This window comes from Chelonia mydas, chromosome 9, assembly GCF_015237465.2.
Source record: "Chelonia mydas isolate rCheMyd1 chromosome 9, rCheMyd1.pri.v2, whole genome shotgun sequence".
Classification (NCBI taxonomy): domain Eukaryota; kingdom Metazoa; phylum Chordata; order Testudines; family Cheloniidae; genus Chelonia; species Chelonia mydas.
The window spans coordinates 71,888,338-71,910,533 of record NC_057855.1 but is presented as its reverse complement, the minus strand read 5'-3'; the positions used below and the strand labels follow the sequence as shown (position 1 = coordinate 71,910,533).

The 22,196-nt window shown below is 40.2% G+C and overlaps 1 protein-coding gene and 1 long non-coding RNA gene across 6 annotated transcripts in view; one reads left to right on the top strand and one right to left on the bottom strand.

Moving 5' to 3' along the window:
- Nucleotides 1-4,278, top strand: part of DACH2 (dachshund family transcription factor 2) — a 474,848-nt gene extending 470,570 nt beyond the window's left edge. For all 4 annotated transcript variants that reach the window (XM_037909073.2, XM_037909074.2, XM_037909071.2 and 1 more), the window contains one exon: nt 3,415-4,278. In XM_037909073.2, coding sequence (XP_037765001.1) covers nt 3,415-3,452 — 38 coding nt within the window. In that variant the 3' untranslated portion in view covers nt 3,453-4,278. The remainder of the gene's footprint in view (nt 1-3,414) is intronic.
- Nucleotides 1-22,196, bottom strand: part of LOC122461604 — a 621,770-nt gene that overhangs the window by 31,987 nt on the left and 567,587 nt on the right. For both annotated transcript variants that reach the window (XR_006283608.1, XR_006283609.1), the window contains 2 exons: nt 6,829-7,263; nt 6,701-6,736 (listed from right to left, as the gene is read on the bottom strand). This is a non-coding gene — a long non-coding RNA (uncharacterized LOC122461604). The remainder of the gene's footprint in view (nt 1-6,700; nt 6,737-6,828; nt 7,264-22,196) is intronic.

Genomic DNA, 22,196 nt, shown 5'->3' with positions numbered 1-22,196 from the left:
AGAGCCACAAAAATCTCTCTGAAATGTTTGCGTATTTGTAAAAGTACATGAATCCTTAGATACCCTTCAACCTGTCTCTTGTCACAACGAAAGCTTTCTGTTTAATTTGTTTGTTGTGAGAAGAAGGAACTCTTTCATGAGATCTTTCATGTCCTCTTTCCCCTCAACAAAGTAACTTTTGCCCTGAGGCAGTGTCTCAGACTGAATTACTATCCTTTTGTCACATAAAAACAAATTAAAAAAAAAAAGTCAAAAACCAAAAGAAAACATTTTGGTTCAGGTCAAATAAAATGTTTTGTTTGACCTGAAACTATTTTCTTCTCAGTTTCACCCAAAATGCATTATTATTTTTATTTTTTGGAATTGTGCGTTAACTGAAAAGCCAGTATTCAGCCAGCTGTCCATATAAACCCAACCTTGTGAATGTGCTCTCTGAATCCTATGTACCCTTACAGCCAGATAAAGAAAAGGTATTCAGGGGCCTAAAGCTGCAGATTGGTGTCTGATGGGATTTTTCAAGAGTGCCTAAGAACAGATCTGACTGGTATAGGAATACTGGGTCACTACACTCGAAAGTACTCCCAGTGTGGATGTAATGATACCAGCAAGCCTTCCACCATGAGACAAACACACTAGACTGGAAAAAGCACAGGTTTGCTGGTATAATTGCAACTACACTAGGGCATTCTGATTGCACAGGTATGTTGGTCAGGGATCACATGTCTTCTTACCCTGACTGACATACAGACGGCTGTAGAGTAGCTCTACACTAAAGTGAGTTCGGTGTCTAACTCAAATGAAAGTCAATGAGCATTAGGCACAAATTCCTAGTGGAATTTACAAAAGTGCCTATTTGCATCTTTAGGCACCCTACATACTTTTGAAAATCTTGCTTCTGGGGACTAGGAAGGAAGCCACTTTCTTACAGATTACGGAGCTTTTGTGTTACTAAATCAGGTCTCCCACATATATACTAAGCCCGTGGGACTAACTAGGGCCCTTCTGAAGGCATTTCTATGATTTTCAGTGACAATCAATATCTGCTATGTCAATAGGTCCAGATGAGTACCGATGCATTAGTTAAACGTACAACATAAAAATAGGAGACATAATCTACAGCCCGCTGTGTGAGGAACTCTTGTGAATCTGCTTTAAAAAAAGCCACAAGATGTGCATGTCTACCGACCCACTCCCCAAACTTTCTCATATAAATCTTAAGATATTAAATGTTATCAGTGATAGATTCCCCAAAAATCATTTCTCTAACTTCTGCTGAGGTTCCCGGGCTCTCAGATATTCCTTGGGAGATGTTTTTCCCTGAGCTTTATTCTTGTTTACATCCAAAATATATATTAGATCATCTCTGCTTGGAGAGTAGGAGCCCTCTTAAAAAACGAAACATTCAATTACTAATTAGCTGTTTCCCGTTCCTAATGAAGTGAGCATGTCAGATTTGGATTAAAATTCAGCTACTGCTCTCCTCTGTTTATGGTTCCAGATGTTTTTGTTTTATCTAGGAGCTTACTTTGACAGCTACTGCTAAATGATAAATCACTCATATTATAGCTGAAATGCATTTTGAAATTGAAATGTGGCAAACTTTGAGATTGCTCCAAGGATCTGTGTCAGTTAGCAGGTCAATACTGGTTCTTTCCTTATGAGTATTCAGTATTGGCATATGTAAAGCAGTAATGGGATAGAAGTCAACATTGTACAGAATGCTACTCAAGATTATCATTTTGCTACCATCTTCAGAATCAGAACTAGTAGGTTTAGCTGTATGAATTGTTGATTCACTGTTTATTGGATAGGAATATGGATTCATATTACTTTGGCTTTCTGTGGGTATTTTAACATTTATTTATCTTTGGGCATAAAGCTGCTGAATGTGAAGATCACACATGATAGGCTCTATACACAAGCACATTTTGTATGATATGTGTGGGTAGATTTCTGTTTGTCTCTGCGAATAAAGACAATAATTAAATGAGTAGTGTGTGTGTGTGTGTGCGGGGGGTGTTCTGAGTGAAACACCATTTTTCTAAGGAACACATATTGATTTACTGCTGTTACCATGTTGATTTTCAGCGTAGTTTTATTCTTCAAAAGCACTGCTTTGCAGAAGGCTTTGTTGGGTCTGTAATAGTCACATTTCACTCTGCACAACATAAACTACATTAATTTCTGTGGTACTCTGAACACTGCATTAAGTACATGGTTCTACCCTCTGAAACAGAAGTAATTTTTTTTTTAAATGTTTGTGGCGGGAGGAAAAACTGTCAGTTAAGTTTTAAGGATTCGATACCTAAGGGAACAGTGGCTTCTCTCTTCTTTGCTGTAACCATATTTGGTCTCACTAGAAGCATACTAGGTTCTACAGTGTGGCTGATTTCAACGGATTTACAAAGCAGCCCAAGGGCTGTAGTGCAGAGATAAGAATCTGGCCCATTAGTGTGAGGTACAAAGAGGGGATAAGTCAGTCAGGAATTGGAGGGGAAGAGAAACGTTGTTCTCAATTCTCCATTTTTTTCAAATGTGTAGGACCAAAATCTGCCTTGCCGCTCCCTTGCCATGCAGTGCCGTCAGACTGTCAGTGTGGATTTGACCATGGAGTGGACTTTTAAGTTTAGAACTAAAACTGTTCCCCATTTGGTTTAAAAATTGTCCTATGGGGGTAAAAATTAGAGATATGATTAAAGCTTTTTGTCAAGTCATTGATAGTGGCTACCAGTTTTCAGGGGATGCACAACCCAAACCCAGATACTCACAGCTGCCATGAAGAGGGAGTTTCGCTGTGGGGGGAGAAGGGATCATGACTCTAGGATCAGGGCTGGGTTTGACTAAAAGGGGTCAAAAGTGGAATTTAGCAAATGAGGGTATGCTGAAGAAGCTGAGGGTGGGGGTAAGTCTGGGGCTATGATGGGGTTGTAGGAGGGAGCTGATTTGAGACTAACGCTGAGCTTGGAAAGAATGGCAGAAGTCAGATGGGGCAGCAGATGGCAGCAGGAGCTGAGGTGATACATGGCAGTAGATATTTAAAATATTTAATGTCCAGTCTCTACTGTGTTTGTTTATAATGAGAAATTGCTGGGATTACAAGCATTTGTAAACCAATTTGAAAGTCTACAACTCATACCATATATAGGAGGCTAGTCAATGCACCAAATAGGTGGATCTGCTTGAATACTAAGCTTATTTCCAACTGTGACATACACAAGAGGCTATCTTTCTAGTTCCTTCTAAGGCCCCAATCACTAAAGTACATGGGCACCTGTTTTCCAGAGGTAAAAGACACTCAACCCAAGAGCTGTCAGTTAAAGATCAGATCATTTAAACTGCATGGTTAAAGAATCCTAAATGTTTCATTTATAGAATATATAAATCACTATGTAAGCAACTTTTTATTTTTTTCAGAAAACAGAACATACGTCAAACCTACTATTATGTACTGAAGGAAGCTATTGTTGAAAAATATATAATGATCACTATTTGAAGACCATATAGTACATGAAAGACATCCCTTCCAACCTTTGATGCCTTCAGTACTGCGTGAAGGATTTGTAGCATGAAACTTGAAGGACAATTTCAAGCAATTTACTGTTGCTGCATCGAAAACTGCCGTATTGTCATTAAGATATACTGAGACTTTTTACAAGCTTACCATACCAAACCAAGCCTGTTGCAACTGATCATTTTTAGGTCCCAGAAGATAGAAAGAAGTTGTAGTATTTTTAAGCACATAAAGGAATTATTCCCCAAAAGAACTAACTTTTTTTTTTAAAAGGAGGTAGTGATTATTGTATAGCAATGGCACAATGATTTTATTAAGCCGCAAATGTTCTCACTGGCTGTACATCATACAAGTCCAGTTTATCACTGAAACCGTTCAACATAGAGCTGTTTCAACTGTGTTTATAAATTAAGCTTTGTTTACTGAAGCTGATACTCAATATATTACCTTTGAAAGAAAAATGTGTGTACATTTTTTAAAACAATGATGTAAAAATTGTCCTTTCATTAGACGACCAATTCAAGAGTGTGAGCTAAACCCTAATAGCTGACGTAATATGAGGATTATAATTGATGCTTTTTTATGCTCAGTTCAGCTTGGCTTTTGGTCTTTTAAGATAAAAAATGAATATGCAGTAGAGTGTTAGATAATGGAAACTTTTAAGTATGGGTTCTCTGTTGTACCATATTAAGTTAAAGTACACATTCTTTGTTAAAATGTTCTTGCTAAGAATACAGTATTAAAAACTTTTTGTTTGACTTTGGAAATCTTTTTTTGTTTTTTTGGACATGGATTCCCACTGTTTTTATGCTAATTCAAAACTGATATTTTGCACTGATACATATTTTGATAAATGAATTAATAAAGAGGGGGGTTGGTATCAAACATTTTTCTTAATTATTATATGTCACAGATTCCACACCTATTTGAAAACTTACCAGAGTCATTCCTTTGCTAAAATAGGTAATTGAAAGATGCATTGGTTAGGTGGAACCAATCAGTTTAGTTTCTACTCCCTCATTCACAGATGTTTTATGCAATTATTAGATAAATACCAACTGTATAAGATTTTTCAAAGGATCAAGATAAGGATTGGCTATGAATAATGTATTGGTTGCATTCTTCACTACCAATGTGGGAAGCCTCAGTTTCTATGCCCAGTCTGGTCTTTGCTCCCATGTTGAAAGTATTGTGGTGGCAAGATGCCGCTCAGCCTTTGCTATGCAGAAAGATTCCCCTGCTGTTAGTAATTCAACAGAAGCCCCTTCAGCTGATTATGTAATAGTTTTGATGGCTTTTGAAGGGAGTTCCACTGAAGAGTCTGGCCCCAATCCTCAGCTGATGAAAATCAGCATAGCTCCATGGATGTCAGTGCAACTAAACTGATTTATGGCAGCTCAGGATTTGGGCCTCTGACTTTAATTCATCACTGGCACAGCAGGCATAAGTCTACTGAGTTACACTAACGGTGAATTTGCCCACTGATCAAAATCTAGGCACCATTTCCTTGCACTGGTCCTTGTTCAGAAGTATTAAAATAGGGGATCTGTGATTCTTTATCATGAACAAGAAGAATTGCAACTATTCCACAGAACATGGAGTGAAAAACTAAAACTAAAATACAAAATGCTGTGCATCCCAATTGCCAGAAAAGACTAAGGAACAAAGTGCATACAATATACATTTCTCACTGAGCTCGATTAAATGTCGGATTCCACTTCCTTTACTCACATGAGTTCAGTGGCACTACTACTCTTACACACATGCATGCACGCGCACACACACACAATTAAATGGGACTAGTATGAAAGCAGGGTATGACTAGAAATAGATCATTTCATAAAAACAAAGCAGCTTCCTCTTCCTTCAATACAGGCATGATGACATAGTTCTGGTGTGGGGGCCAAATGCAAGGTGGAGTGTCTTCTAGTTGAGTGAAGTCAGGGGTGTTGCAAGTGAGGGCTGAATTTGGTCCTCTGAATATGAATATGCATTTAACAAGTCAAAATTAGCTAGTCAGGAGCATATACAATTGAAGTTAAAAGTCCCTTAAATTGTTTTAAACTGTAGATAATTCATTTATATTTATGGAAGTAATATCTGTGCTCTGCATCCAAAGATGATTAAAGGGCTTTCAGTTGTGTTAACTGTACAAAAAGTGATGGTACCATAGGTGCCCAGCATTTCAGCACATGTAAACTAGGAAATAATGCAGTCTCTCTCATACTGACATATGTAATTCTTGGGAAATGTAGGCTTTTTCAATGGCAACCACTGTATTAGTTCTCATGTACCCTAATATGCCTGAATAATCGTATAACGTGATACTTTTAATGTGCTGAAAAAAATTAAACTGGCAATGTTAAATGTCTCAACTGTATGTTTTAGAAATGTAAGAATGCAGAAGTCAAATTCTGGTTAAATTTTATCTTTGTATGATAATTTTTTTAATATGAGGATAAACTTCTGCAAACTTTCTCTCTGAATTACAGTAATAAATACAAGCAGAAAAAACAGGACATGCCATAATTTAAACATTCCAAATATTCCTTTTTATATTATTGCTTTGCTTGCTCTAAAACAAAGTCAGGACACTTGAATTCCAGTATCTGCAACAAACATATTTCCATATGATTAAACAAAATGCATTTAACGACATCAAAAACAAGGGCACATGAAGTTAAGACTACTACTACACCCTTAATTAAAGTTCATTGTGCCTGTGCCTAAGCGCTGAAGTATATGAACTGTAATTCTATGGTTAGTTATTTACGATTAGATGGTAATACAGTATTACACGTGATCCTCATAATTATGCCAGTACGAATCCACATTAGTGACTGAGATAGTTTCCTTGTCCTGTGCAACACTGACAATTTGAAAAATCACGAAGGTCTAGGATCATGCTACAATGCCACAATCAGGTTGGATTCGCTAGTAAATGTAGGGGTTTTTGACAGCCTAAAGTTCTTTTCAGGCTAGAGTATACTTCCATTAACATCTTTGGGATGAGGATCAGCGTGCTAGTTCTAAAAATGATTTTAAAAAGAGGAAGAAAGTTTTTGAAGTGTCTATAGTGAATTGCTATTAATTAAAACTGCTTTGGAAAATTAAAAAAAATCTGGAAATGTTTAGCAACTATTGGTACAAGATAATTAAGAATGGAGAATAAAAAGGAAAACTACTTACCAGTAATTGTATTTGTCATAGTCTCCTTCTGCTGTCCTGCAACAGAAACAGTTGGGACAGTTGGTAAATATAACTACTTTTGAATCCAGTCAAGATGTTTTGCAATAAGCAGAAACAATTGTTCGTACCTATTCTACTGGTCATCTAGTGAAGGGCTTCCGTACAGGAATAGGTCAATGATGTGGAAGTCCTTCTGCTTCTAATCAGGCAATCTGCAACCTTTGTGAAGAGATACTCAGCTATGAAACAGCTCTTTTCAATTTCCTGGCACTTAATTGTAGGTGGGGAGATTAAAACAGAGTCTAAGCTTGGTTCACCAAAGAATCATGGGTGGCAAAGACACCAAGGAGCCAACAATACCACCCCTCCCCTTTCTGATTTCCTTGTCATCATTAGGAGAAGGTATAGTGAGAGAAGCAGCATCTTCTGTTCACAGGGATTTGCCTTTAACAGGAGAATAAGGTGTAGAATGGGATATTTCTTCTCTTCTGATCTCTCCCTCTGCTCTTGGATCCCAAAGACAAGTCTGCTGTCTTGGTTCTTTCCATCTCCTCCATCTGCCTCTTGACAGGTGTAAAAGAGAGGGAAATAAGAGAATTAGAAAGTATAGTGAAGGAAGTTGATAGAGTGGAGAACTGCAGTGAGGACGCCATACTCCCTGGTCAAGGAGATAAAAGAATTGAAGAGGGGCAAACTGGGGCTTAATCAAAGGGGTGGGGGCTCATTCACAATTCTTTTGTCAAAGCTTACTAATAGGTGGAGCCATAAGTTTGCCTCTGATTTTCTCTGTCATAGGATGGGAAAATATTTATTCCCCCCCGCCCCCGCCCCAGTTTGCAAACGCTTTGCACTGGACAACACTTTATGTAACGGTACTTTTACTGTATTCCATGCATACTCAGTTTCCCCATGTTGTTTGTATGCGACTTTCACACAACAACAAGAAAAAATATTTAAACACTAAATAAATGTGATTTGAAAACCACGAAAATTGGCAGGAGTAAATTAAACTCTTTTCAGTGTAGTTTTTGCATTGAATGGATGCCCTTTTGTTTAGAGTTTGCATAAGGCCAAAATATAAGTAAAAATTAATAAACTAATAATTTTAACTCCTTTTAAAAATTATTTATTTCCCCGACAGTACAATAAACGTTGGAAATTCTAGTATCTTCTAATTTCTAGGACCAAAGAGTTTACCAAAGATTCCCATTCTCACACACTAATCTTGAGTGTCATGCACAGAGCCATCTTTACATATCTTCTGCCAAGCCACCAATCTTACCTTTTTTCCATTTCCAAATCAGTTATCTAGATGTCCAAATGACCTCAACTGTGGGTACAAATGGATGCGAGTACAAACTTGCACCCTCAATTACTCCACCTTTAGTTCATGGGTACAAAAACAGAGGCCAGCTTTTGGAAATCTTGCCCCTAATGATATTTGCAGAACTGAAAGAATTTTCAATGAGGGGTGCTCAGAAGCTTGTGGGCCCCTTCTATGTACAGCAAACATAGAAATGTATTCATTTTCTACAAACTTTCATGTTGGTTGGTAACAAGGGTTTGGTTCCTGCCACTTGCCCACCATTCCATCTCCCACTGAAATGCAATAGGATGCTCAGCTCACAGGACATGCAGCTTGCAAGTTTCAGTCTTTCTGCACAATGAGTCATGAGAACAGCATTAGAAGCTTTTACAGTGCATCTTTGAGTATCTATGCCCCAATGAAGAAGGATACAGCATTGGGACTGCAGATGAGTGAACACTGGGATGGTATTTCCAAAAAATGTGGATTCTGGAGAGACTACTCTTTGAGTAATAGCATATGCCCAGAAGCTGCATGTGAAGCTTTTTCTCACTGTAGCAGACATAATTTCAGGCATCAGAGAGGCTAATCATTAGCATTACCACTCTATTATCTCCTAAACCTTAGCTCAAACTTTCAGCTAGTTTAATATGGAGATCCAAATGTAAAGTTTAATGCTGGAGTATTAAGGAAAAACTTTGAAATCTTAAATCTGTGCATTTTCTTTACCTTCCATAAAGGCAATCAGCATTTTTCCTCAAAGACTGATCTACATTTCTTCATACTGCATTGATATTAGGTTCGTGAGCACGTCATTGATTTCTAATTTGCCCTTCCAAGAATAGTTTTAAATGTCAAAGTACTGGCAAATAAGATTTAAGGAACTGATAAGCGTCAGAGGGAATCTGTTGTTAATTCCTTATTAACTAACAACTCCTGATAAATACTGACAACCTAAGATACCGAGCTTTCATGTCTCAACCCAACCTAATAAGCCACGTGGTCTTTTGCAGAAAGGTAATATACCGACGTAGTGAATAAATATAAAGGCCATTTGCAATAGTTTACATACAAATGAAGATTCCAAATTTTTACATTTTATAACTACCTTCTGTTACGTCTTTGTTAACAATATTGTTCCACCAAGTGACAAATGTGCTTATTTATATACTTTGGAAGTTGTCTTTTCACTGTGATTGTCATTTGGCACAAAGCCCTACAAACTACAATGATGGATATCCTTGAAAGACTGAAAGGTGGGTTTGTGAATGAAGCCTAGTGAAATTAATTTTAAAAAGCCCTAAGGTTTAATAGCCATGTTGCATTCCATTAAGATATAACATGCATACCATTCACATTACAAATTTAGGTTTCAGAGTAGCAGTCATGTTAGTCTGTATCCGCAAAAAGAAAAGGAGGACTTGTGGCACCTTTGAGACTAACAAATTTATGTGAGCATAAGCTTTCGTGAACTACAACTCACTTCATCGGATGCATTCGGTGCACTGCATTCCCGTGGACTGAATGCATCTGATGAAGTGAGCTGTAGCTCACGAAAGCTTATGCTCACATAAATTTGTTAGTCTCTAAGGTGCCACAAGTCCTCCTTTTCTTATTACAAATTTAGTATTTGAAAATATATGCTTGGAACACATAATAAAAATACTGTTTGAATGTTCCTTAATGTGTCTTATTACTTACCTTAAGTTTTAAGGGGAATACTATTTGCAACTATTTGAATAACAAGCTGTCAAGGTTCCTTCCCCACTGTGCTTCTGGTTCAAAATGATGCCAAAAAAATCTCAAATTGATCCCACCACTCTGCCACCATGTCAAGGTTCCTTCCCCACTCTGAACTCTAGGGTACAGATGTGGGGACCTGCATGAAAGACCCGTTTAGCTTATTTTTACCAGCTTAGGTAAAACTTCCCCACGGTACAAACTGTTTTACCTTTTGTCCCTGGACCTTATGCTGCCACCACCAAAGTGTCTAACAAAAGTAACAGGGGAAGTGCCCACTTGGAACGTCCGCCCCCCAGAATATCCCCCCAAGCACTACACCCCCTTTCCTGGGAAAGGCTTGATAAAAATCCTCAGCAATTTGCATAGGTGAACACAGATCCAAACCCTTGGATCTTAAGAACAATGAAAAAGCAATCAGGTTCTTAAAAGAAGAATTTTAATTAAAGAAAAAGTAAAAGAATCACCTCTGTAAAATCAGGATGGTAAATACCTTACCGGGTAATCAGATTCAAAACATAGAGAATTCCTCTAGGCAAAACCTTAAGTTATAAAAAGACTCAAAAACAGGAATATACATTCCATTCAGCACAACTTATTTTATCAGCCATTTAAACAAAACAGAATCTAACGCATATCTAACTAGATTGCTTACTAAATCTTTACAGGAGTTCTGACCTGCATTCCTGCTCTGGTCCCGGCAAAAGCATCACACAGACAGAGCCTTTGTTTCCCCCCCACCTCCAACTTTGAAAGTATCTTGTCTCCTCATTGGTCATTTTGGTCAGGTGCCAGCGAGGTTGTCTTAGCTTCTTAACCCTTTACAGGTGAAAGGGTTTTTCCTCTGGCCAGGAGGGATTTAAAGGTGTTTACCCTTCCCTTTATATTTATGACACAAGCATACTGAAAAACTGTGTCTCAACAGTAGAGCAAGTTGCATTGTCTCTGGCGCCCTATGGATATCTGCAGACAGGGGCATATCTGTATCGTCCTATAAGATACGTAGGTATGCTACTGACCAGTATAAACCCACATGTTAAAGCTACATCTTGTACATATTTTCCTGTCATTCATGGAAGTTTTAGTCGCTGTGACAGCACTGGTTGCCCATTAAGTGTTGCCTTCCTTACATTGTCCATGCAAGAGATCTTGGTTCGAAGCAGGTAGGTTAATGCACAGCATATTTCTATTAGCAAGGTAATGAATTTATACGTCTTGTGTAATGTAACACTCATAATAAAAGAATCAATAGTGAACGCTGTCAGTTTAAAATCTATAGCCACGCAGAGCACAAACACTTTCCTTTAGAAAAGCATGGGTGGACACAAGCTGCTAGAATAAGGAAATGCTACTCAAAAATGTAGTTTACATATAATGTAGGTTGTTAAACTCCCAAGAAAATTGACAAACCTGATTGGTTTCAAACACCGTCTCCACACATACAATGAATCAAATGTCAAGACAATAGAGGCCACTATGAATATATTACATAAACTTTGTGCATTTTGGAAATAGACAATGGTGCCTTTATGCGAGCACAGGCATGTGTTGCAACACAACAGAGGCATCTGTGCCTGAAACCTTGACCATTAAAGGCCTACTATAGGTTTTGACACTGGTATCAATGGGCACTACTGTGGAACCTAAGTCAATAATGCCTTAATTTTAGCAGCTACTCCTGCTCAATGTTTGCAAATACAGAGGGTGCTCAGAGAGAAACTGGTGAGCTTCTGCTATACAATGGCTGTGAGCCACTGAGAGGGCGTGCATCCAGGGCTGTCCTTGGGATTTATGGGGCCCTATGCAGTATTATTAAACTGGTGCCCCTATGCCCGATGGCAACCTGGACTCGTATGTGTATTTTAGATAAGGGTGGTCTTTTGAAGGATTTATTTAAAAAACAATATGTCTGGAGAGCCAAGCATTTAAGGCTAAAGATGAATTCTCAGATTGTGCATCTAAAATCTATGCAAGGATTTTTTAGAGATCTGATTTTATAATCTTCAGCAACACACTAATGAAATATTTTTAAAGAAAATTTTAAACTAAGGTCCTGTAGACTAACATGTTCTGAGTAAATATTACAGTAATGCACAACTGTTTTTGTCAGTAAATTCAGAAACTGACAGACAGCTGCAGCTGCACAGGAGCCAGCAAACAGAGCTGTAAACAGGACTTTGAGTGGGAGTTTACAAGGGGAGTTTGGGGTGAAGACTAGAAGAACCAGGCAGAGGAACAGACAGGCTAGTGAAGGGAGTGTGTGGTGTTCTGGCACTGTTGTGGTGCTCGTTGGGGGATTGTTTTGCTGTGGGTGGTGTTTTGATTTGGTTTGAGTTTCCCAGACTAACAGGACTTAGGTGAGAAGGCAATGACAGATACAGAGGCAGCAGTGGTAGTGACCCAAGTAGTGGAAGGCACAATGAAGATGACTGGATGTAGAAGCTGCGGCATGTACATGATCCTGGAGGGGGTACCTGAAAAGAGTTTCATCTGCATGAAGTGCCGCCTGATAGAGATAATGGAAGAAAAGATCCGAGGATTGGAGATGCAGGTGGAAACTCTGGTTGAGTTTAGAAGGGGGTTCAAGCAGATGATGGAGCAAAGACATGAGGAGGCTTAAGGGAAAAGCTCAGACTTGCAGATGGAAGCAGGACCAAAGAACTCTGAGGGGAGACTGCTGGGTGAGGAAAGTGGACAGTGGAAGCATGTGACTAAGAGACCAGGCAGAGGAAAAGACAGGCTAGTGAAGGAGAAACAGAGCTCAGGAACAGGTTTGCGCAGTTGGAAAATGAAGAAGGGGTACAGCAGGTGGTTACTGAAGGTGGGAGGGCAAGGAAGAAGAGAAGAGCAGCTAGTCCTATAGGAAGAGGGGAAGAGTCAATGGCGATAACAACACCAAATATGAACCCCAGGAGGATACTGGATGGGTTGCAGAGGATTGAAAGGGAGAATAGGGATCAGGAAGACTTGCAGCCAGAGGGAATGGGGATAGACTGGAGAATCGCACCATCACCAGGAAAAGGCAGGTCTACATGATTGCAGACTCCTTACTGAGAAGAACAGACAGGCCTGTAACCAGAGCTGATCCAGAGAACAGAAGGGTGTGCTGTCTGCCGGGTGCTAAGATACGGAATGTGGACCTGAGGCTGAAGAGGATCCTAACAGGAGCAGGAAAGAATCCATTGATTGTTCTTCATGTGGGAACAAATGGAACATATCAAGGGAGACTATGCCAGGCTGGGGAAGACACTTAAGGAAATCGAGGCGCAGGTGATCTTCAGTGGGATTCTGCCTGTTCCTAGAGAAGGGCAACAAAGGTGTGACAAAATTATGATGATCAACATATGGCTCAGGCAGTGGTGCTATAAGGAGGGCTTTGGGATGTATGGCCACTGGGAGGCATTCATGGACAGAGGACTGTTCTCTCAGGATGGACTTCACCTGAGTAGGGAGGGCAATAGACTTCTAGGATGGAGGCTGGCACAACTGATTAAGAGAACTTTAAACGAGGAATTTGGGGGAGATGGTTGGGAGATGTCCAGGTAATCTCCATGCTGGATTTTAACATTGAAAAGGAAGAAAACACAGTAAGAACGGATACAGCCGTGGGTAGGAGAATGGACATAAGGAGGAAGGGTACTGTAGATACCAGTCTAATAGGTGATACTGGCGGTAGAATGTCTGTGCCTAATCGGGCAAAGAATGTGAACGAAGCCAAACATCAAAAATTAAGATGTTTGTACACCAGTGCGAGGAGCCTGGGTAACAAAATGGAGGAACTAGAGTTACTGGTGCAGGAAGTGAAACCAGATATTATAGGGATAACAGAAACTTGGTGGAATAGTAGTCATGACTGGGCTACAGGTATTGAAGGGTATGTGCAGAAAGACAGAAATAAAGGCAAAGGTGGTGGAGTAGCATTGTATATCAATGATGAGGTAGACTGTAAAGAAATAAGAAGGGATGGAATGGATAAGACAGAGTCTGTCTGGGCAAAAAGCACATTGGGGAAGAAAACCACTAGAGCCTCCCCTGGGATAGTGTTGGAGTGTGCTATAGACCACCGGGATCTAATTTGGATATGGATAGAGACCTCTTTAATGTTTTTAATGAAGTAAATACTAATGGGAATTGTGTGATCATGGGAGACTTTTACTTCCCAGATATAGACTGGAGGACAAGTGCTAGTAATAATAATAGGGCTCAGATTTTCCTGGATACGATAGCTGATGGATTCCTTCACCAAGTAGTTGCTGAACCAACAAGAGGGAATGCCATTTTAGATGTGGTTTTGGTGAGTAGTGAAGACCTCACAGAAGAAATGGTTGTAGGGGACAACCTTTGTTCAAGCGATCATGAGCTAATTCAGTTCAAACTAAGTGGAAGGATAAACAAAAATAGATCTGTGACTACGGTTTTTGATTTCAAAAGGGCTCACTTAAAAAAATTAGGAAATTAGTTAGGGAAGTAGACTGGACTGAAGAACTTGTGGATCTAAAGGTGGAGGAGGCCTGGAATTACTTCAAGTCAAAGTTGCAGAAACTATCAGAAGCCTGAATCCCAAGAAAGGGGAAAAAATTCATAGGGAGGAGTTGTAGACCAAGCTGGATGAGCAAGCATCTCACAGAGGTAATTAAGAAAAAGCAGAAAGCCTACAAGGGTGGGATCAGCAAGGAAAGCTACCTTATTGAGGCCAGAACAGGTAAGGATAAAGTGAGAAAGGCCAAAAGCCATGTAGAGTTGGACCTTGCAAAGGGAATTAAAACCAATAGTAAAAGGTTCTATAGTCATATAAATAAGAAAACAAAGAAAGAAGAAGTGGGACCGCTAACCACTGAGGCTGGAGTAGAGGTTAAGGATAATTTAGGCATGGCCCAATATTTAAACAAATACTTTACCGCAGTCTTTAATGAAGCTAATGAGGAGCTTAGGGATAATGGCAGGATGACAAATGGGAATGAGGATATGGAGGCAGATATTACTACATCCGAGGTAGAAGCCAAACTCGAACAGCTTAATGGGACTAAACTGGGGGACTCAGATAATATTCATCCAAGAATACTAAAGGAACTGGCACATGAAATTGCAAGCCCATTAGCAAGAATTTTTAATGAACCTGTAAACTCAGGGGTTGTATTGTATGACTGGAGAATTACTAACATAGTTCCTATTTTTAAGAAAGGGAAAAAACGTGATCTGGGTAACTACAGGCCTGTTAGTTTGACATCTATAGTATGCAAGGGCTTGGAAAAAAAATTTGAAGGAGAAAGTAGTTAAGAACATTGAGGTCAATGGTAATTGGGACAAAATACAACATGTTTTTACAAAAGGTCGATCATGCCAAACCAACCTTATCTCCGTCTTTGAGAAGGTAACAGATTTTTTTAGACAGAGGAAACGCAGTGGATCTAATTTACCTCGATTTCAGTAAGGCATTTGATATGGTTCCACATGGGGAATTATTAGTTAAATTGGAAAAGATGGGGAGTAATATGAAAATTGAAAGGTGGATAAGGAACTGGTAAAAGGGGAGACTAAAACAGGTCATACTGAACTGTCAGGCTGGAGGGAGGTTACTAGTGGAGTTCCTCAGGGATCGGTTTTGGGACCGATCTTATTTAATCTTTTTATTACTGACCTTGGCACAAAAAGTGGGAGTGTGCTAATAAAGTTTGTGGATGACACAAAGCTGGGAGGTATTGCCAATACAGAGAAGGACCGGGATATCATACAGAAAGATCTGGATGACTTTGTAAACTGGAGTAATAGGATGAAATTTAATAGTGAAAAGTGCAAGGTCATGCATTTAGGGATTAATAACAGGAATTTTTATTATAAACTGGGGACTCATCAGTTGGAAGTAATAGAGGAGGAGAAGGATCTCAGAGTATTGGTTGATCAGAGGATGACTGTGAGCCACCAATGTGATGTGGCCATGAAAAAAGCTAATGCGGTCTTGGGATGCATCAGGCAACGTATTTCCAGTAGAGATAACGAGGTGTTAGTACTGTTATACAAGGCACTGGTGAGATCTCATCTGGAATACTGTGTGCAGTTCTGGTCTCCCATGTTTAGGAAGGATGAATTCAAACTGGAACAGGTACAGAGAAGGGCTACTGGGATGATCCGAGGAATGAAAAACCTGTCTTATGAAAGGAGACTCAAAGAGCTTGGCTTGTTTAGCCTAACCAAAAGAAGGCTGAGGTGAGATATGATTGCTCTCTATAAATATTTCAGTGGGATAAACACCAAGGAGGGAGAGGAATTATTTAAGCTCAGTAACAATGTGAACACAAGAACAAATGGATATAAACTGGCCATCAGGAAGTTTAAACTTGAAATTAGACGAAGGTTTCTAAGGATCAGAGGAGTGAAGTTCTGGAACAGCCTTCCAAGGGGAGCAGTGGGGGCAAAAGACATATCTGGCTTGATTAAGCTTATGGAGGGGATGGGTATGATGGGATAGCCTAATTTTGGCAATTAATTGATCTTTGACTATTAGCGGTAAATATGCCCAATGGCCTATGATGGGATGTTAGATGGGGTGGGAACTGAATCACTACAGAGAATTATTTCCTGGATGTCTGGCTGGTGAGTCTTACCCACATGCTCAGGGTTTATTTGGGGTCGGGAAGGAATTTTCCTCCAGGGCAGATTGGCAGAGGTCACTTGCTGGAGGATTCTCTGCACCTTGAAGTCTTTAAACCGTGATTTGAGGACTTCAGTAGCTCAGACATAGGTCAGGGGTTTATTGCAGGAGTGGGTGGGTGAGATTCTGTGGCCTGTGTTGTGCAGGAGGTCAGACTAGATGATCATAATGGTCCCTTCTGACCTTAAAGTCTATGAGTCTATATACCTGGGGGTTGGCCAATGCCTGTTAAATGGCTTCATTACCACTTGAATGGCTCTTTAACAGTTTCAGTGCTGTGCTAATAGTTCTGGCAGGCTGGAAGGCTTTTTCACTTTTAAATACTAGATCCCCTCCAGAGGAAGACTCACCAGGTTGCAGCAGCCAGCTATGGTGGGAGCCTGCAGGAACCGTCAGAACAGGGATAGGAAAAGGGTGGACACTAAGACCCAGTGGTGCCCCAAATTTTTGGGTGCCCTATGCAGCCACGTATGCTGTGTATGCCTAAGGATGGCCCTGTGTGCATCCCTTGCAAGACACACAACCCAGCTGTATAGGGGCTGTCTGCAGCAGGATACTTCTGTCTTCCCCTAACTCCCAGGGAAAGTGCTCCTGAAGATAATGGAGTAGGGTCCTCCTCTGCTGTTCCATGGCTTTGTGATGGAGAAGATTTTCCCTTCTTCCTCTTCCTCCCCCAGCCCACCTACTAGGGCTTGGTGCAGGATTTGGGCCTAAGAACATTAAAAGTGATCATCAACGAAATATTATTTTCAGCCTCCTGCTGTTATAGTCATATCCATTTATTTCTTAGTGAAATTTGTTTTCAGTCTTTTTATCCACGATAAGGAATAATATTTACCCACTGAAATGTAACTCACTTAATGTTTGTGAGGTGCTTAGATACTATGTGATAAGTCTAAATAACTAGCCTGAATTTCAGACCTACTGAGCTCCTACAACTCTCAGTGTGGCAAAAAGAGAATTGTCAGTGCTCAGCAACTCTGAAAATCAGGCCACGATGGGTCGATTTAGGAATCTAACTTTGGGACCTCTCTTTTGAAAAAAGGTGGCTCTAGCTCTGGCTGAAGAAGTCTGTCTTAGGCCATTGTGGACAAAAAATTGAAATGCAGGATTTTAAAAAAAATATTGACTCAATATGAAACATGACATTTTATATTCTCATGTCAGTGAAAGCAATGAAAATAAGAAAAACTCTTATATTGAGTACACGCAGCTGGGTTGCTAGTTGCTGTTTGCACCATACCCCAAACTACTTCTGATTTTGTTGGACAATTGGTATAGGCATCTTACCCATCCATCCTTTATGTGGAGAGTGGAGGTAGGAGGAGTACAGGAAACAAATTATGTTCTCTGATAAATGATAGAAGTCCTCTTCAGGGCTCATTATCAATAAAAAGGAGCTTTACTACTTTGAGTTGCAATTGGAAATATGAGATGTTAATATATCTTTCAATACATGATGTTGTCTAAATCCCTGACGATAACTGATATTTATGCACTAAAATTTCTCCATACTAAAGTTGGTCTCTCGTGATTTTTGGAGTATTTTTTCAGACATTTGGCTCCAGCAATATGCTTGAAGATATATGCACTGTTTTTGTAAGGACTTTAAGCTTGGGCCAAAATAAAACTGAAGCTTGTAGATTCTGGTGGTTAAATCCTTTTTAAGGCATCATCTCCTTCCTTTGGCTTTCAGCCAATGGTTCAGTTCTGGGGAAATGAAGAGTTCATTGGCCTTAAAAGCTAATTGCTGTCTTTTCCCCTCCCCCATTCTCACACAAACTAGTAAGGAGTTTCTGACTTTCCTATAAGTCCTCCATGATTATGATTATAGTATCTCTGCCAGCCTAATATGCAGTTTTTTTCCCTATTAGAAATACACTAGAATCTGCCTATACAGCTGGACCATCCTTTGTATTTAAATCCAAAATCCCTATATTTCCCACAGAATGATACTAAATCTGAGGCCCATGTCTCTATTGCTAATACAGACGCACAATATTCTGTTATGAATCTGGTTTGATAGAACAGTCAGAGAGGGGACTGGACCAACACTCAAGAACTTCACAACTGAAATTGACAGGTCAAGGCCATCTATACTATCAGTCTACCTTTACTTGAATGGTGAGAGATGAGATAAATAAGTATACAACAGTCATACTTCTCAGTGTTTATCAGAGTGGAAGAGAAGGGAGCTTAGAAGATGGGCTTTTCCTGGGCATTGAGCACTGTATTGTTCAATAGCTCCAGCAATTCTAAGAGAACTTTTAGTTAACAAATGAGACAATTCCAGAGATTTAGGCCAGTGGTGGCCATAAAAATTCCTGTATCTTGGTGCTGCTCACCTTTTGAGAACCTTGTTTGGTTGTTTATTTTGTTTTTGGCATGGAGACATTCCCTGTGTTTTCACAACATTCTGATAGTATAGAGCATCAAGAGTCCTATCCTTGCTCCAGTTCCATGCACATGTATCCAAATGAAACTGGAGCTTTAACATGTTAAGATTAAAATGTATTTGTTTATTTTATCTCTGCCTGTCTTATGCTTTAGGCACCACATATAAAATAAAAAGGCAGTAACTGATACCAGTGCAGAGGAACACCAAACCTCCTAAGATAGTCAGCAGTGTGCCAGTTGCACCATGACTTGGAGGCAAGATTGGAAGGAGCATCAGCTGCTAGGACCTATAATCCTGGTGAGGCCCAATAAGCACTCAGGAACAATGCTAAAGTGAAGAGATATTTTACCAGGGCTAACAGAAAAGGGAAAGGTTCCTATAGCTGGAGCAGTGACATATCCAAGGTAGACATAGCAATTCCTAGGTTGGCCTGATTGTCAAATCCAAAGGAGGCTTAGGACACAGGTCCAGTACCTGGTGTACCCTTTCCAGTCCATTATTATAGGTAATAAGGGAACCTGCCGGTTTCCTGGCTGGGATCAATCCACCGTATCTCTCTCACTAGGGCCCCCTCTACATTGACCAACTACTGCTGCTATATGGCACCTGGTAGCAGACTGCTACAACTGCAGTAGCAATTAAGCTAGAAGGCCTTCCACAGTGTCTGTGTTTGATCATATTAAAGAAGTTCTGTATAAAAATCACAAATGAGTTTGATTCCCCATAGTATAAATTCCAGGGAATTACTAATTAAGAGGTCTCTTGGTTTTTGGTACTGTTTCTCTCCCTCTATGTGTGAAACTTGCAAGCTGCTAATTGTGTTAGTACATTCTAAGACAGAGTCTGTTCTCAAAGCAATTCTTTGTAACAACAACTACTCACACAGAGAGAGACTCAAAGCAATACTCTGTAACAACAGAAACAGCACTCAGAGACTCCGCACAATTTTGTTGTATTCATCTTGCTTTGTTAACAATTGTGATTAAAATAGAGGATGTATGTGGATGGATGCTTGGTGTGGATAATAACTGAATGATCAGGGAGGTGCCAGCCTAAGAATCCAGTGTCCATCGGCTGAAGAAGGCATCAAGTGGAAATAACCAGAGGACCCCCGGAGGGCAGACTGGAATCCACCCAACAGCCTCAAGGATGGGAGAACCAAAGAACAAGGTAACATCTGGCAGCACGGAGCCGTCAGAAATGTGCTATCTGCTGATTGATTCAGCAACAGCATGATGAAACAATTCCCATAGACTGGCATAGGAAGAAATTCCTATAAAAATGGACTCTAGAAAGTGAGAACTTTGGGGTCTGATTCTGCAAACCAACTTCCAGGAGCATCAGATGAGCATCTGACAAGGCCCTGCTCCCTCCTCATGTCCAGGCCACCTGGCCAGTGGCTTGGCATGAGCAACTCTAAGGCTGGTAACTACGATAACAACCTTGCAGAACCTGTGTGTGTGTGTGTGTGTGTGAATGAATGAATGTATGAAACTGAATGGAATGTTATAGTTATAACTAACTGCTTACTATGATTCTTTCTATAGTCACAATAAATGTGGAATTTTGCCTTTTCCCCTTTAATTAGATCCTGCTGGTTTTTATTTTATTGGAATAACATTTGGTCATATATCATTACCCGATACAATGACAGTAACATGATTTCTAGGGCCCAACAGCCTCTCAGAGCGCACCAATAGCTTTCCTTAGGCTCCTACCCTTCTAAGGCCCTGGGCTGGCTGATGCCTGTGAATCCCTTCAGAAGTCCTCTGACTGTATGGCCCCTGCTCAAGTCTCTGCTCTTTCTCACAAGTTCTGCACAGACTGCTGACTGCTTTCTGCAATGACGGCCACTCACAATCTGCACTGCACTCAGATCCTCAGCTTCTTCTCTCTTGAGTGACTTTCCTACCCACTATGCAATTCCTCAGCTTCCCGGCAGCCAGCTCTACATCCAGCTAGCCAGGTAACCCATGGAGAGAGACAATCAGCAAAAGCTAGGGTCACTTCTTCAGACAGACTTTCAGATTTTCCACCCACTGCCCCTCTGGCTAAGGGGACTGGGTCTGCATTTCCCCTTTGGAAGTTCATAGGTCTGTGGGGAGGGAGCTGATGGGAATAGTAGTTTCCTGTTTAACACATGCATCACAATACACACATTGATGAAATCTAAAGTAATAAACAAAAAGACAAACCCCACCCAGCCACCTCAATCATAACCCTGGTTTCTGCTAAATGATAAAGAACTCTTTGGAAGCATCCTTCATAGCATGCTTGGTCTACCCTGACCAGAATACATTTCATTAGAACGTCTGAAACTGAAAAATGCATGGCAACACCAGTTTTGCCACCTGTTGCTCTAGTGATTTGGGGTACCTTTCATGATGAAAGGCTGCTGACTCATGAATTTTCCCTTATTCAAAGGGAAGCCAGTAAGATGGCCATATTTTCCTACAGGTCATCTGCATGTGGAAGTGAGGCTGCCCTTAATAAAGGTGATAGCCACCTTCCATTGTTTTCAAAGAGACTGAAGCCATGAGCTAGTCTCATTTGGAAAAAAGCACTTTCTTGGTATACTTCTCCTTCCCAAATTAGAATTCTTTGTTTCATCCAAAGTTTATGAAGCTCTACTAAATATTAATTTGGCATCAATGAAACAAAAACAAGGTGGATGAACTCTCATGCCAGAAAAAGCATATTCCAAGGAACCAGGGATAGTGAAAAGTCTGCTGTTGTGATGAGAACATTGCAGGACTGAAATTTCTGATGTGTAGTACAACTGGTTGAAAATTTTTTGTTCAAACATTTGATAGAAAATTGTTTTTCAGCTAAATGGAAATTTTTACAAAAATCTATTTTCACTGAAAAATCGTTTAAGTTTTTACACACACAAAATTTAAAAGGTTTGCTCTCCTGACCAGCTCTAATTCACAGATGCAATGTAATATGTTTAACCCTTCTGCCAGGTGAAGCCAGCAGCAACAAGGGCTGGGTTCAGTATCCAGGGGTTCCTTTTTAACAATACAACACAAAACCAACTCAAGCCCCAACCCAGTGACCTAGGACAATTACAGACCACCCCCTGGGTGCCTCTAAGAGGCAATACTTTCCCACTCACAAGCACAGAGTTTGAGTGTAGCAAAAACTTTTAATAAAAGGCAGGAAGTCACTCAGAATTAATTTGGGAAAACACCACAACTAGGGTTCATAAACATAAACCATGAGCAAAAGACCCACCCCCAAGTCCTTCTCCCCTCAGGTTCTTAAGTCCAGCAACCCAAAACTCCCTTTAATGTGCTCATCCCTTCTCTGTACCCCATTCCCAGTTGCTGTCCTTAGCCAGTGCAGCTTCAGAGGTTCGTCCACACAGTTCACCTCCCACCTTGTGTGGAGGGGGTGGTGG